The sequence below is a fragment of the Lithobates pipiens genome, unplaced genomic scaffold (assembly GCF_037356315.1).
Source record: "Lithobates pipiens isolate NorthernLeopardFrog02 unplaced genomic scaffold, aLitPip1_a1.2 Scaffold_25, whole genome shotgun sequence".
NCBI lineage: Eukaryota > Metazoa > Chordata > Amphibia > Anura > Ranidae > Lithobates > Lithobates pipiens.
In genome coordinates, this window is record NW_027507787.1 from 47,314,766 (window position 1) to 47,332,802 (window position 18,037).

The following is an 18,037-nucleotide window of genomic DNA, read 5'->3' on the forward strand; positions in this document are numbered from 1 at the left end:
GTGCTTCACATCATCCTCCTTAAAGGGGTACAATTTAGACACCTTTGATTGCATGGAGCTGTTCCTATCAATCTTGCTCCACTCTTCAGTAATGATTTCTCCCAATTCAGATAGGAAAGGAAAATGTTGCCGTTCCTTTTTAAGTTGTTTGAAAAACTTTCTTTGTTTGGGGAGGGGAGAAGTAGTGGGTTCTTCCCATTTTAAAGCTTCTTTCACTGCCTTGACAAGAGCAGGTACTAAAGCATAATCAAATCCTACTCCTGGATCCTCTGGATCCGATTCGCTGTCAGACAAGAGCACAGAGTGGTGGCTTGGTTGAGAAGATTCCCCAGTCTCTTGTAAGAGCCCTTCACCTCCTGAAGGACATAATGGGTCTGAGGGGGATTCCATAGCGTGATGAGCTTCCCTCTGCTGCAGGGATTCCTTTACCACTCTTCTCACCATAGATTCCAAGCGTTGATCCGCACCATCTCTTTCATCTGCGACTTTAGAGAAGCAATGATCACAGAGCGATTTGTCTGATGGGATGGGCATCTTACAGCCCCAACATGAATTATCTGGTCCTCTGCTTGAGTGCGAGTAACCACGGCGTTGTTCAGATCTGGAAGACCTACGGTAACCAGACTTTGACGATGATTTGCGGTGGTGCGATTTTGACGATCCACTGCGACTATGCGCACTGTAATGCGGTTCAGACCTAGAAGGGCTATAAGGAAATATACAAGAAAGAGAGAGAGATACAGACCAGGCTGGTATCAAATGCTAAGGAATACTCCACATATACACAGCAATCCAGCCATGCACATACCTGTTACAAGCGGGCAGGTCACTAGTAGGCAGTGAGGCATCCATGACTAAGAACGCTGACTGTAACAACAATAGACCCTCATAAGCAGCCATACAAAACACAGGAGCAACAATACATCAGAGCAGATCATAACCTACCTTACACCAACCAGAGAATGGCCCCGGGAAGTCGCTGAATTTCCTGCAATCATTCCCAAATTCTGACATCTCTCACTGTGTTTTAAATATGGCGCCCATGACGTCATCAGCGGCGTCAGACGCGAGATGCCCGCGCGCATGCGCGGGAACCAAGCCTCGCTTTGGATTTGGGTCCGCGCATGCGCAGAACGCAGCGCTGGACCCGGAAACAGGGGGAGAAAGGCTGCTGGAACGCGGAAGCGTCAGCGCCTATACACAAGAACCAGCTGGCATATGAAAAAGACACAGGTAGAAAAAAGAAAACACATAAACACTGCTGCCATGAAAAACTGAATTTTTACAGCTCACCACTCCACCAACGATCATCTGGCCGAACAGGTTCAAGCACACACCACCGATCCACCGGGCAGATAATGGCCACCTTACATAGCAGGTAATAAGCCGTGCGCACTTATCTTCGGACAAACCAAGCCTTCAGCGCTACTCTGCCATACACTCCATACCCATGCTTAACAGACAGGGCCTATCGGAGGAACAAAAGCTTGATAGTCGGCCGACTTGATCGTAGTGAAGATCTCTTCAGATAGGAAACACCTGTCCTATGGAGGAGGACAAAAAAGGAACACGGATAGCAGCTTGGAGCAAAGATTTATGGGAGTAGAGGTCCTATTGGGTAATTATGGAGGCGGGGCTAACCCACACGTATGCTGCCATGGAGCCTGTCAGGAAAGCAATATTTTTTACTTTTTGCTCAAATAACCCCAAAAAAATATAAAAAAAATGTTTTTCTCGGTTTTTTAGGCCATTATGTATTCTATATATTTTTGGTAAAAAAAAAATTGCAATAATCGTATATTGATTGGTTTGCGCAAAACTTATAGCGTCTACAAAATAGAGGATAGATTTATGGCATTTTTATTGTTTTTTACTAGTAATGGTGGCGATCTGCGATTTTTATCATAACTGCGACATTGTGGCGGACACATCGGACACTTTTGACACTATTTTGGGACCATTGTCATTTATACAGCAATCAGTATTATAAAAATGCACTGATTACTGTGTAAATGACACTGGCAGGGAAGGGGTTAAACACTAGGAGGAGCTCAAGGGGTTAAATGTGTCCTAGGGAGTGATTCTAATTGTAGGGGGGTGGTCTCACTACAACATGACAGAGATCACTGCTCCCGATGACAGGGAACAGTAGATCTGTCACAGGGAAATGCCTTGTTTACATAGGCATCTCCCGGTCTACGGCTCCGTGACACGATCACGGGACATTGAGTCCACCGGACCCGTGTGCACGGTGACACAGTGGGCACGCGTGCACCCACTAGCCCTCAAATTAAAGGGGACGTACGCCCATTTGCCCACCGCTGCCATTGTGCCGACGTATATCGTGTGAGGCAGATCTAGGAATCGTTTTACCTGTGTTTCTGCCCATGCTGGCAATGCCCCTTTCACACTTTGCCACAATTCTGAGGCCGCGATTTTGATGTGATTTTTGCAGCGATTTCAGGGAATGCTTGTGTAACTCACATCCAAAGTAGCGCAGGGACTACTTTGAAGTCGGCACAACCTTGAAGTTGTACTAATATGAATGGTAATCATTGGAAATCGTGGGAAACGACTCGTCATACGACTTTGCAGTCCCAAGTCGTAGGAAAAGTCATAGAAGTGTGAAAGGGACCTTACAGGCCTTGTCATCGCCCCCCCCCCCCCCCCCCAGCCTGTGACCGGACAGTGAAAAAAAGAAGCAGCAGCATACTATGACTGTACTCTGCACTGCAGTACAACTGACTCTGACTGTGCTTCTCCCATCTCCTGGTCTGAGCACTTCTAAACAGGGGCTGCAAGAGACTAATACCAAGTCAAATTCAGGTACTAGTCTGTTTATATATATATATATATATATATATATATATATATATATATATATATATATATATAAAAAGTTCCAATAATCAATTAAGAGATCCATTAATCAGTGTCTTTTATAGCTGCCTGAGGTTCAAATTTAAAGTTTTTCTAAAGCCTTGTTTGTTTTTTCTTTAAAATAATAAATATATCATACTTTCCAGCAGCCCTGATCCCCGTCTTTTTGGGTCTCCCACCAGTGCTTCTGGCCCCTCTACCTTTCCGAGTGCCCCCCCCCAGAACAAACTGCTTGCTCTGGGAGCACTCTTGCTTGCACGCTACTGATCCTAAACCTCCTCTGTGTGTCTATGGGACACACAGAGCATGGCTCAGTCCCACCACTGCTCCCTCCTCACTGGCTGTGTCTTAACCAATCAGGAGTGAGTGTCCCAGGAGAGCCACGGATCTCGTGCACATTGCTGGATCAGGATTGGGCTTAGGTAAGTATTGGTGGGGAGCTTCTCCCTGAAAGTGTTTTGTTTTCATGCATTGAAAAAACTTTAGAAACACTTTAACAACAGCCACTGCTAAAACAGTTAAACACACACAGTTGAATTCAAGGGTGTAACTATAGCCAAATTAGACCATGCAATGTATATGAGGCCAAGAGCTGTCTGGCTACATACAATAGATAGTAGTAACATATGGTTCAATACGAAGTCTATATTGTTGGAACCACCTATAAGTTTGCCAGGAATGCAATTAGTATTCTGTATCACAAGAAGAATTGCCTTTGCTAGAGAGATTAAAGAGCTGCGAAGGAGGAGGTTTAACGATGTTGGTGTGGGGTCCAATCATACATAGTTACAGCCCTGGTTTAAAACTTCCTGTGAGTGTATATTGTTTCACATGGCAACATATTTGTAATTCAGTTTGGCTATTAATGTGATGTATACATAACTAAAATGACCGCTGTTCATATATGCACAGAGTTGTGCTTTAAATTTAACTTGTATCTATGGTAAACATCTAAAATCATACAGTACTGTGCAAAAGTTTTAGGCAGGCATGGAGAAAAGCTCTAAAGTAAGAATGCTTTCAAAACTATATTTTTAATTGTTTATTTTTTATCAAGTCACAAAACGCAAAGTGAGCAGAAATAAAATCTAAATCAAATCAACATTTGGTGTGACTACCCTTTGGCTTCAAATCAGCATCAATTCTTTCACTTGCACACTTACACACTTGCACAAAGTCAGATATTTTGTAGGAGTAGATTGATAGCAGCATGAGCCATTGGCTCCCACTGCTGTCAATCAAATCCAATGATGTGGGAGCCGGGGGACAGGACCGAGTCTGTGCTGTCTGTGTCAATAGACGCAGCAGCAGGACTCAGGAGGACTCATAAATCTAAACTAATAACACTTCTATTTCTGAAAGCATTATTAATTTACAAAAAAAAAAATGTCACACCTGCCTAAAACTTTTGCACAGTAGTGTATATTAATTTCTATATTGCATTTCATTAATGCTAGCCTACTCCTATCATTCTGAGTGATTTTGATGTTTGTAAACTCATTTGAAGATCCCCGCATATTTACATCTTTGAATTCTGTGACTTGCATTTACAATGCCCTGTTGATAGGCACTGCTTTGTCACACATTTCACAGAGCCTGCCTCATTAGTATGGAATTTGCACCAAAAAAATTTGTGCATGCTTGTAAATGAAAGCATACAATACATAATTTCTGAAGTTGTATTCTGTCTAGTAAAATTTTTTGTAACTTTAGTAACCTATTTGTTTTTCTATAAGACTAGCATAGAAAAACAAAATGTCTAATATTCTCATTGTATGTGTGGGCCTTTATTTCGAAGAGCAGAGGATTAAGGTAAAAAACACTTAAACTGGCATACATGCATAGTTTTTTTCATTCAGCCGGTGGGCTGAATTAAAAAAAAGCACTAAGGCTGGGTTCACACCAGTGCGAATTTGATGTGGGTTTCCCCACATCCAATTCACATATCAGGAGATTGTGGCCGACTCTCTATGGAGCCGGTTCACATATCTCTGGGACGGCTGCGGAGCAAATTGCACAGGAGTCCTGTGTGTCTTCTGGTCCATTTCAGGTCCAAATTCATTCAAAAATGTGGACCAAAATTGGACTTGAAACGGAGAACCTGACCCCCTGCTGTGAGTCGCTCCTCAAAGTAGTGTGAACCCAGCATAACATATTCATTCATCCACACGAGAGATGAATGCATGGTGCCATGTTGAACTTCCATTGACCAGTATGCAAGAGTGAGAGCGATAAAGCCAAATTTAACACACCTGATCCCCATTCACACCCGAGACCTTGAAACACTAACGAGTCACATGACACCGGGGAGGGAAAATTACTAATTGTACCCAATTTGGACATTTTCACTTAGGAGTGTACTCACTTTTGCTGCCAGTGGTTTCGACATGATGGCTGGCTGTCGAGTTATTTGGAGGGGACAGCAAATTTACATTTTTATACAAGCTGTACACACGCTACTTTACATTGTAGCAAAGTGTCATTTCTTCAGTGTTGTCACATGAAAAGATAGAATAAAATATTTACAAAAATGTGAGGGGTGTACTCACTTTTGTCAGATACTGTAATATGAGATCAAACATAAACATATTCAATTAGTATGCAATCAGGCAGACCCTTGCAATACCAAGTTGAAGGCAAATCTCAAGGAAATTGAACAAGAAAATTGTATAATTCATGGTATAATTACTATGAAACTATGAGACTGCCCCTTTATCAGAGCTAGAGCTCTATAATCAGCAGGCAGATGCACCTGATGATGGCGGGCAGATGCGCCTGATGATGGCGGGCAGATAAGCCTGATGATGGCGGGCAGATGCGCCTGATGATGGTGGGCAGATGCGCCTGATGATGGCAGGTGGCTGATGTGTCAGATGGCAGAAGGCTGATGTGCTCGCTGTTAATAAAAAGGGGGCTGCACAGTGGTGTAGTGGTTAGCACTCTCACCTCGCTGGTTCCAATACCAACCACGACACTACCTGCCTGGAGTTTGCCTGTTCTCCCTGTGCCTGCGTGGGTTTCCTCCTGGTACTCCGGTTTCCTTCCACAATCCAAAGACATGCAGGTAGGTTAATTGACCTCTGTCCAAAACTGTCCCATGTATATGAATGGGGACCTTGGATTGTGGGCTCCTTGACGGTAGGGACCGATGTGAGTGTGCAATGTACAGGGATAGGGACAATTGTAGACACTCACTCAGGTTGGACTGGTGTCTTTATTCAACCTTACTAACTATGAAACTATGGCTAGCTTTAATACATAAAGAATGCTCTAAGAATTGTAGTGAGAGTCCAACAAGTTGGATATATCACTGTGGGTTATAATGAGTGTGTGTGTCTGTGTCTATTGGAAATTCTTGTTATTGTTCCCTTGAGTAATCATTGAAACCTGTGTTGTATGAAGAATTGCATCGGAGTAGGAGTCGGGCTATTTGTTTCTTCAACAACTATCGTTAAAATGTACACTTTGAAATGTGATCTAAATATATATTTTTAGATTGTAAGCTCTAATGAGCAGGGCCCTCTGATTCCTCTTGTACCAAATTGTAATGTGGCTGTAATGTCTGCCCTCATGTTGTAAAGCGCTGAGCAAACTGTTGGCGCTATATAAAACCTGAATAATAATAATAATTATATATATTCCTAAACAATATATATACTGTATCTTAGAAATAAGGCCTACAATATCTAGAATGGCAACAGAGGGGAAAGAGACAATCGGGGTCAGCCCCTGGGTCTTTAAAACATGTCTTAATTGCATATATTGGTAAAACCACCTCTGGTCCAGGCTATAACCAGAGTAAAGTTGTTGATAATGTTTTCAGAACCTCTCCAGAAAATTTATTTTTTTCAGGGTGGTGATCCTTGTGCGTTCATACCTAGTACATCCCTCCAATCTCAGGATTTCAAGAAATGCCCTGTTGGTCCAAAGAGGAGTATATCTGGTATTCCCTGAAATGCCCAATAGTCTTAGTGGACTGCCAAGACCGTATATATCACATAAAATGTGGGATAGGTGAATTGACTAAAGAGTGGAATGGTACACTCTAGGGCTAACAAAGACTATGATTATGCTATAGAAAAATAAATATATCTTAAGAAGATATTTGTGGGCCTCTAATTTCCCAACTTGTAAGATGTTGAACTTGGGCTGCCAGAAAATATACCTAGGGATTCTTTTGGATAATTCATATTTTTCATATATCTGGTGGGCTTATTACACCATATCAAATTCAAACAAAATTGGGAATTAAAACATTTTTTTTTGAGAATTCCAGGAGGGCAAGTTGTGTAAAATAGAATCCATATAATTTTTAAAATGTTGGTGTGACCAGCCACAGAAAGAGGCAGTTTACACCACACATTAATCTGGGATCTAAATCTCAAGAGTAAAGGTAGCAAATTATGAGAAATATATTACCGAGGTTTAGCGGAGACCAGTACCACAAGATATTTAAGTTGTACATCCACCTTAACCTGTGACAATACAGAGGACCCTGAGGAGGATCCAATGGAAGTAATATGGACTTATCCCAGTTTTTGGTAAAACCAGAAAAAACACCAACAATCTTAACCACTTCAATACAGGGCACTTTCACCCCCTTCCTTCCCAGCCCAATTTTCAGCTTTCAGCGCTCTAGCGCTTTCAGTGACAATTGCGCGGTCATGCTACACTGTACCCAAATGAAATTGTTATCATTTTGTTCGCACAAATAGAGCTTTATTTTGGTGTTATTTATTCACGACTCCGTTTTTTTTTTTTTCCGATATAAGCGCAAAAAAAGCGGAAATTTGGGAAAAAAACAATATTTTCTTTTTTCTATTTGAAAAGAAATCCAATAAAATCAAATTTTGTCATAAATTTAAGCCAAAATGTATTCTGCTACATGTTTTTGGTAAAAAAAATTCCGTTAAGTGTATAATAATTGGTTTGTGTGATCACGGACATATGTACGCAAATGATCATGTACATATGTGTGCAGGTGATCACGTACATATGTGTGCAGATAATCATTGGGACATGTGATTTTAGTGGGACATATGTGGGGGACATGTTTTTATTATTAGGGACATGTGTTTTTATTATTTGGGGGCATGTATGTTTTGGGGACATGTGTGTTTTGGGGACATATGTGGGGACTGTGTTTTCACTGTGTGGTGTGTTGTGTGTTTACACTACACTGATGATCAGTGAGTAAAAAGCTGTGAAAAGCAGCCCATACTCACTGATCATCAGCCGGCTGCAGCGTTCTGCTCTCCTCTTCTCAGCGGTGACTTCCGTGTGAGGAGAGGAGAGCCGATTGCCTAGCAACCGGCTGTTTGTTTACATCACATGACGGCCGTGATTGGACACGGCCGTCATGTGATCAGGAGGGCCAATCACAGAGCCCTCCTGCCGATCTGAGATGTGCCGTGTCCGGGTGACACGAGCACATCGGGATCGCGCCGCTGCGCGGGCGCGCGCGCGCGCGATCCCGCTGCTCCTGAATGACGTTCCTGAACGTCCTATCAGGAGCAGGCGGCTCCCACCCGGCCGTATATATACATTGGCCGGGTGGGAAGTGGTTAAACCACTTGCTGACCAGGTCTTTTCTGGAATTTAAAATTTAGTATTTTTTGATGGAAAATTACTTAGAACTAGAGAATAAAATGGAGATCATTGCAATATTTTATGTCACGCTATATTTGCGCAGTGGTCTTTCAAACACACTTTTTTTTGGAAAGAAAACACTTTTTTGATTTAAAAAAACAAAACAAAACACTAAAGTTAGCCCAATTTTTTGTATAATTTGAAAGATGATGTTACGCCGAGTAAATATATACATAACGTGATGCTTTAAAATTGCACACGGTCATGGAATGACGACAAACTACAGTACCTAAAAATCTCCATAGGCGACAGTATAGCAATTTTTACAGGTTACTTGTTTAGAGTTACAAGGGAGGTCTAGTTCTAGAATTATTGCTCTCGCTCTAACGATCGTGGCAATAGTTCACATGTGTGGTTTGTACATCCTTTACATACGAGGGCACTACTTATGTGTTTGCTTCTGCATGCGAACACAGAGGGATGTGGTGCTTTAAAAAAAAAAATCGTATTTATTTTACTTTTTATTTTTACATTTGTCCCTTTTATTAATCTACCTGTAAAAGTGATCCTGAGATGAATCTGCTGCTGGGACCACTTTTATCCTGTAGAGATTCTCCCACAGTAAGTAACGATACTGAAAGTAAAAAAAAAAAATTGTGAAAATAATGATTGGATAAGTGTGCATACCCTTAACCGCTTCCCGCCGGCCTATAGCAAAATGACGGCCGGGTGGTGGTTCAGTTATCCTGACTGGGCGTCATATGATGTCCTTCAGTATAACAGCCGCTTTGTGCCCCTGGGGGTGCGCATGGCGGCGATTGGTGGTGCGATGTGTCAGTATGATCAGCCGTCCAATCACGGCCGATCACAATGTAAATAGGAAGAGCCGGTGATCGGCTTTTCCTCACTCGCGTCTGAAAGACGTGAGTAGAGGAGAGCCGATTGGCAACTCTCCTCACAGGGGGGTCTGCGCTGATTGTTTATCAGCACAACCCCCCCTCAGATCACCACACTGGACCACCAGGGATACCACTAGGACCACCAGGGAAGGGGGTAACATATGGATGGACAGGTATATACCCCATTGCCATCCACATGTTCAAATGAATGCCCAATCAGTGCCCACAAATGGGCACTGATTGGCACCAGTATGTAATAAAAGAGAACAGTGATGCCCAGCAATGCCACCTATCAGTGCCCATCCATGCCCATCAGTGCCCACCTAACAGTGCCCATCCATGTCACCTATCAGTGCCACCCATAAGTACCCATCAGTGCAGCCTACGAGTGCCCATCAGTACTGCATACGAGTGCTGCCTATCAGTGCCCATCAGTGCCACCTCATCTGTGACCATTAGTGCCCGTCAGTGCAGCCATATCGGTGCCCATCATTGAAGGAGAAAACGTATTTACAAAAAAAAATTACAGAAACAAAGAAACTTGTGTTTTTTTTTTCTGTCTTTTTTTATTTGTTGCGCAAAAAAAATTAAAATCGCAGAGGTGATCAAATACCACCAAAAGAAAGCTCTATTTGTGGGAACAAAATGATAAAAAATTTGTTTGGGTACAATGTCAGATGACCACACAATTGTCCTTCAAATTGCGACAGCGCTGAAAGCTGAAAATTGGCTTGCCTGGTATTGAAGTAGTTAAACGAATACATTGTTGAGGCGCCTTTTTAATTTTATTTGCCCACTCTTTGCAAAAACACTCCACATCTGTCAGATTGCAAGGGCATCTCCTGTGCACAGTACTCTTCAGATCATCCCAAAGATTTTCAATCGGATTCAGGTCTAGGCTCTGGCTCTTTGGGTCATTGTCATGCTGAAAGATGAAGTTCTTCTTCATGTTCATCGACTGATATGTGAAACTGTTCATAATTCCCTCTACCTTGACTAAGGTCCCCTGTTCTAGCTGAAGAAAAATAGCCTCAAAGCATGATGCTGCCACCACCATGCTTCACTGTGGGTATGGTGTCCTTTTGGTGATGTGCATGAGTTGTTTTTGCGCCAAACATTTCTTTTGGAATCATGGCAAAAAAATTCAATCTTTGTTTCATCAGACCATAACCCATTTTCCCACATGCTTTTGGGAGACCTGAGATGTGTTTTTGCAAAATTTTGCCAGGCTTGGATGTTATTCTTGGTAAGAAAAGGCTTCCGTCTTGCCACTCTTCCCCATAGCCCAGACATATGAAGAATACGGGAGATTGTTGTCACATGTAGCACACAGCCAATACTTGCTAGTTATTTCTTTTGCTCCTTAACTACTTGCTGACCAGCCGTTATACAGCGGCAGGATGGCTCCCCTGTGCGAATTGCTGTAGCTGTACAGCGGCCACTTTAAGGGCTATAGGGAGTGTGCACAGCCCTGGAGCCAATGCGTGTGGCTTCCAGCCACCCGCAATTTCTCCTCATAGAGCCAGAACGGAGATCTGTCAATGTAAACAGACAGATCCCCATTCTAATAGGGGAGCAGAGAGAGATCTGCTGTTCCTAGTGATCAGGAACATCAATCTCTCTCCTCTTCTAGTCAGTACGCTGCCCCCACAGTTAGAAATGCCTCCTAGGGCACTCATTTAACCCATTGATTGCCCCTAGTGTTAACCAAAAAAGTGTCAAAAGTGCCCGTTCTATCCCCCGCAATGTCGCAGTCCTGTTAAAAATTGCTGATCACCACCACCAACACAAATCATAAAAATTTTGTAGATGTTCTAACTTTTGCGCAAACCAATTAATGTACACTTATTGCAATTTTTTTTACCAAAAATATGTAGAAGAATACATATTGGCCTAAGCTGATGAAAAAAAATATTATTTTGTTTATATTTATTATAGCAAAATATGGGCACAAGGAAACACACATGGATTAATATAGCAGTGAGACCAAAGGATTAGGGAGTAATAAATGGTAAACGTAGCCTGTTTATGTAATGAGAAAACTTACCACCCTTTGCACAGTAATTAGGGAAGTTTCATTAAATAGATTTTTATCTTAAAGTGGTAAACCTCAGACATGAAATTTGAACAAAGCATATCCCTCAATAGTGTGTTCTTGTCTCAATCTAGAGTACTAAATGTAATTTCTGTCTGCTTCCTCATTCCTCTGCTATATGTATGAGCCACTCCTGATGAGTTTCCCTCACACCAAGAGAAAAATGGTGACAGGGTGTGTGATTAACAGCCTCAGCTCTGTTCCTGTGTGTAGTGTGAAGGGCAGGTGTGTCTCTCCCCCCCCCCCCTCCCCAATCAGATCACAGCATAGGTCTCAATACAGTATACAGGTACAATTGATGTAGGAGGATTTGTTTCATCTCTGTGTATCACCTGAGGCCAGTCACTTCACTGGGTATATGTAAGGCCTGATTCACACCTATGCATTTTTAGTGCTTTTTGCATTTTGCAGATTTGCACTACATTCCATTTAACATGGTTTCCTATGGAACACATTCTGTAGTACAAATCTGCAAAATGCAAAAAGTACAAAAAATGCATAGGTGTGAACCACGCCTAAGGGTTTACAACCACTTAAACTGTAAAGCAACTGTAACTGTAAAACAAAAAAAACGTGACCGATCATCGTACCTCCACAAGCAATGTTGGAACAGTGATCTCCCCCGCTGTGCTATTTTATTTTTGTATTTTGACAGGGGAACAGGGTTCGTTAGACCGGCTTCTGTCAGACAATCTGCTGTACATAGATGTAGACAATCATCTAATTTAATTACTGTGCGATTCCTGTGGGAATCACATTCAGTGTGGCTTTACACCAATGTAAACCTAGGCTCACTATTCAAACACAGGCTGGGTGCGATTACATGACATTCTGGGCTCAGAGTAACAGGGTTGCTAAATGTCCAAGCCATCTTGTGGAGGAAAAAAAGTACTGCAGGTGCCAGCTCTGTATTTTGGGTAAGTATTGCAGTTAAAGCTGTTTTTTTTATTTAATCTTTTATTAAGATAATACTGTTTTTTATTTTTATTTTCTTACCTCTACTGAATATTTGCTTTAGGATTGAGATGAAGGAAGAGAGTAGGAGGACAGGTAGGAGGGAGAAAAAGATATGACTTTTTCAGTTTTATTCATTTGTTTTTGTTAATATTTATTATGATGCTAATGTCTACAGCTATGTAATAAACTTGTAAAATCATTCATTTAAATTCATAACGTATAAAACATTCACAGTCTTATGATGCAATATTACCAGCTGCCAGCTGGAAGGAGGCTGGGTACAGGGTGTAATTTTGTAATGGTTCAGTCCCCAATGTAGAGGTACTAAGTCTTTTGAATTAAATAGCTGTATTGCTTTTAGCAAGGTAAACACCTCTATAGAAAAATAGCTAATTTCTCTGTAGTGGTTTTTATAAACTGCTTTCTGAATTCTGTTTATGTATCTTACTTCTGTGCAGTTACAGCATGCTATTAAATTATCAATATGTAAATGGGATGTTTTGTATGATAACTGTCTCTTGAAGTTCTGTGATGTGTGAGCTGATGATGCCTTACATTATTTTTGTGCTACTCTATCCATGCCCCCTTGCAGCTCTGTTATGAGTGTGAGAATTGTCATCGTCCTATGACAGGCCAAATTAGAAGTGAAAAAAAGTAGACTTACCGTATATACTCGAGTATAAGCCGAGATTTTCAGCCTCTTTTTTGAGGCTGAAAGTGCCCCCCTCGGCTTATACTCGAGTCATCGCTGTCTGCCCGCTCGATCAGCGTGTCGAGCAGACAGACAGCGGCCATTCTATAATTCAAAAGCCGCGCCTCCGGCTCCGCCTTCGCCTGTGATAGGCGGAACACTGAATTTCCCAGCAGCCTGTGTTCCGCCTATCACGGACATCGTATCATCCTCGTACTACGGACGAGGATGATACGATGTCCGTGATAGGCGGAACACAGGCTGCTGGGAAATTCAGTGTTCCGCCTATCACAGGCGAAGGCGGAGGCGCGGCTTTTGAATTTTACAATGGCCGCCGAGGCGCCGACGAAGAGGGCACGGGACGGAGGCAAGGCAAGGCACGGCACGGGACGGGACGGAGGCAAGGCACGGCACGACACGGGACGGAGGCAAGGCACGGCACGGGACGGAGGCAAGGAGGCAAGGCACGGGACGGAGGCTCGGGACAAAGGCTCGGGACACAGGTAGGCTGGACACACACACACACACACACACACACACACACACACACACACACACACACACACACACACACACACACACGGATGGATGGAGACACACACACACACAGGGATGGATGGATACACACACACACAGGGATGGATGGATGGATGGAGACACACACACACAGGGATGGATGGATGGAGACACACACACACACACAGGGATGGATGGATGGATGGATGGAGACACACACACACAGGGATGGATGGATGGATGGACACACACACGCACAGGGATGGATGGACGGACACACAGGGATGGACGGACACACAGGGATGGACGGACACACAGGGATGGACGGACACACACACAGGGATGGACAGGCATGTCTCACCCTCGGCTTATACACGAGTCAATAAGTTTGCCAGTTTTTTTGGGGGTAAATTGGGGGCCTCGGCTTATATTCGGGTCGGCCTATACTCGAGTATATACGGTATGTAAAAGCAGCTAGACATCTCTTTCTTAATCTGTCTAGAAATAAAACCTATATATTTCCTGACTAACTCCATGGCAGCATACATATGGGTTAACCCCGCCTCTACTCCTCCCCTGTAGGACCCCAATCTCATAAATATTTGCTCTGAGCCCGAGGCCGCATTCCTTTTTTGTCCTCCTCCTAAAGGCCGATTTGGTTATTCGACTACCTGAAGTTTTTCCTGTTTGCGATCAAGAGCTGCCAACGGCGACCACTGGGAAAACAGGTCACGATACTCCGATAAGCCTTAGCTATTAGTATGGTATGGGGTGGGCAAACTGAAGAGGCGCTGGAAGAGCTAAAGCCTGGCCATTAGCAAGCAAGTGGTGCAATGGCCAGATAGCCCAGCTATTAACTATCTGCCCCAAGTACGAGATCAGCCTACCTAGCCCGGTTTGATCGTGGAAGCAGGATTAAATTGCAGATTTGTGTTCATGCCATGTGCAGTGATTTATACTTTTATATTACATATTCCATGGCAGCAGTTTGTGTGTTTTTCTGTGTCTGTTTTCTTCCCTGGCTATATTGTCTTTCAGTCTATGGCAGCTGGAGCGCATTGATGTTCCAAGCCACTGCTTTCTCCTGCCCAGAGGTTCAGCTCATGTGCACTGTGGACGACGATGGTATAACTTCAGTGGAGAAATTCAATTAGCAGTCAGTACTGTTGATATTGTGATTTCTCTGTGGGCAACTTGCAGCCATTTCCCTAAATGCTTTGTGCAATCATCACAGGTATATGCTCTGCATTAACACCCTCTGTGTGATTCTGCTATGATTTGATCACCTGTGCAGGGGTTTGTCTTATTTGTTTTTTTTTTTTTATATTTGCTTTCTACCCTACTTTTGCTTTTTTTTTTTTTGTCCTTCTAGGTCAGTTTGACAGGAGATGATAAAGACCACATTAGGTCACAACATTCTTCTTCCAGATGTATTTGCCATAGGCCACCATCAAGGTCCAGCCTTCATAGCAGAAGCTCTAAATCCTCCTTTACGCACCCACTGCTATGTCAGCCACTCTGAGGAAGGATCCTGCTGGGGATGCAGGACTTTGGTCCCAGAGGGCAAGTCTAAGTGTGAGCTATGCTAAGCCCAGGCAGTTGGGAAAGGAAGTGGTTATTTCCAGCAAATGGAATCACTGGTGAGGCACGTGGTGCAAGAATCCCTTAAAGAGGGAGATACAAGTCACACGCAAAGTTCAACCGCCATTGCGGCGTGTTCTACCACTAAGATGACCAGGAAGAACTGGAACTGTCCCAACCAAGCTATCCATCTATGAAGACCTCAGACAGTGAGGCAAAGGGAAATGGGTCTCTTTACCCTTGTAATGCCTTTTGGTCAAGGCAATGATGGGTGCATTTATATGAACAAAACCTGTAGAGTCTCCTTTAAAGCAAGAGAAAGTTCTGTAAGCATCTTGTGCTCTGTTTAACTCTACTGTGACTTGTCATGCGACTTTGGACACATAGGATCACACGACGAGTCACAGCCCATCAATTTCAATGTCACCCATTCCAATTAATGCGACTTATAATAATGATAATAAAAAGGTAAACAGAGTAAACTTAGCCAAAACATAGCCAGAGTTCAGGAACCGGAACGGATAGTCAGACAATTTTTGCTGTGTACATGGTATGTGTTAGAAAAATCTTATAAATGGACAACCTGTGGAAAAAAATGTTTAGAAGACTCATTATGCCTCGTAGAGTATACGTTGGGGTGTTTACTTTCAAAACGGGGCTTTTTGGGCATTTCCATTGTCCGGGTGCTCCAGGACTTTCAAAAGTGTAAGAGGTAGTCTAGCAATTATATATGTAATTTATGCTCCTAGAAAGCCTGAGGGTGCTACTTCAATATTGGGCCTCGGTATGTGGCCACCCTGTGTAAAAGTCTCACACATGTGGTATCGCCATACTCAAAAGGAGTAGCAGAATGTGTTTTGTGGTGTAATTTGTGGTATGCATATGCTGTGTGAGAGAAATAACCTTTTAATATGACAATTTTGTGAAAGAAAAATCTTCATTTTGCAAAGAATTTTGTGAAAAAATTACAGCTTCAAAAAATTTACCATGCCTCTTACTAAATATCTTGGAATGGGTCATAGGGGGGGGGGGGGGTATTTGTACTTTCCTGGCTTGTTAGTGTCTCAAGAAATTAGAAATGAGGCCGGCTGTACGCCAGGTGCGATCAATGACCACATATATCACACTGCAGGAGTGGTTTGCTGCAGGACTAGGCAGGCATGAAAATATATGGGAGTTCTGTTGGGTAGATAATGCTAGAAGAAAGTATTATGATAACAGATGGATAACATAATCAAGACATTAGATGATCCCCATCAGGATCAGAAAATAATTATTTGGCTGTGGGCAGTCTGCCACCCCTGCATTCACTCCCTAATCAACCAACCTTGGAAGAAGAATCGATTTTGAAAGACGGTTGTCCCAGCCTGTTTATTTTGCCAGGAAAAAAATATTTTCTTTTGCACCATGTATAAATGACAAAGTAATTTCACATTAAGATCATGTTAGTTTGTAGGATATTTCTAATAATGTACAGAAATGACATCTCCGCAGTCTTGCTAAATGTAGTAAAACGAAGTTGCCAAATGCCCTGGCAGGCACTCACGTTGTATCTCAGGGGACTCCACTTGTCTTGTTCTGATGGCTTGTACTTTACTCTGTTGCTGTAATTAGGATGCTCGCACCTTTTTTTCAGTCAAGCTACACTTTGTAAATGGTAGACTGAGCTGACATAAAATAATATGTATTCTATCTCTCCCTGCACAGGTTGCAGCTCATAGCGGATCGTCTTATGCAGAGATTTCTGGGCTCGGGGCTGATGTTAAAAGAATGGGACAGGGTAAAACTTCATGCAACAGTTATGAATACACTGTTCCGGAGAGACCCCCTAGGCAAGTGCATATGTCTTACAAGTATTGATATCAAGAAGAGAATCTGTGTATTGTTCATATGATCAACAATCCCTGTCTGCCTGGTTTGGTTATTGTGTGCTGTAATACAGTTTATACTAGAGTGTATTGAGGAGGAACAGTTCTAGCAAGAAATATTTTTATTATTTTTACATTTAAATAAAGACTCTGTAAAATAATGAATGTGACACATAAGGGAATCATAACTGCGGCTTAAATATTTGTTTACTTAACAAGTATACAAAGTCCAGAAAGAATGTAACCGCTTAAACTGTGGATAAAGATTTCCTCATGAGTACTGGCCCCGGCTCACCACTGTCAATAGTACCTAAAGAAAGGGAAAATTGGTTGCACACCATGGTAGGAGGAAATACTATAGAATAGTTATTTTATTGCCAAAGGACATAGACAGGGCGTTACAGGAACATGGGTAGACCGGTTTCACACGGATAACTCGTGCTTGTTTTTGGGCCTCTTGGTAGCCTTTGCTCAGTTCTATCCAAGACTCTTGCAATTCAACATTCCCATGATGTGGGACAAGCAGATCTTTTTTCTGGATCACCCACTACTGCTATCCAGCCAGGAAAATGTCTCTCTTGTACGGAGGTAATGATGGACACAGTTCTGACGGGCTGGGGTGGGCTCTATAAATCCTTAACTGTGTCGCACAAACCAACCATACACAGTGACAATCAGAAGTGACATTATACAGTCCAAGGTCTATACACATAAAAGCTCAATACTGTGACTGTGATTAACCGTGTATCAAATATCCATCTTCATGTGTAATCCAGCAAGTGCCACTCCACCTCCACTTCCACATAAATGCTTTCCAGAGTAAGTGTGACCCCAAAAATATAATAATTCAAACCAGCACTCAATGTAAACACCCCGCTCCGCAGTTGGTGCAGGGTAACATTTCATCTCTCCTTCAGCCCAATTGTGCTTAGCAATAATTCATATTAAGAGGAAAAAAGAG

At 42.6% G+C, this 18,037-nt stretch overlaps 1 protein-coding gene across 2 annotated transcripts in view; it reads left to right on the top strand.

Moving 5' to 3' along the window:
• Positions 1 to 18,037, top strand: part of ASCC1 (activating signal cointegrator 1 complex subunit 1) — a 462,103-nt gene that overhangs the window by 193,553 nt on the left and 250,513 nt on the right. For both annotated transcript variants that reach the window (XM_077454415.1, XM_077454414.1), the window contains exon 8: positions 16,916 to 17,040. In XM_077454415.1, the coding sequence (XP_077310541.1) occupies positions 16,916 to 17,040 (125 nt within the window). The remainder of the gene's footprint in view (positions 1 to 16,915; positions 17,041 to 18,037) is intronic.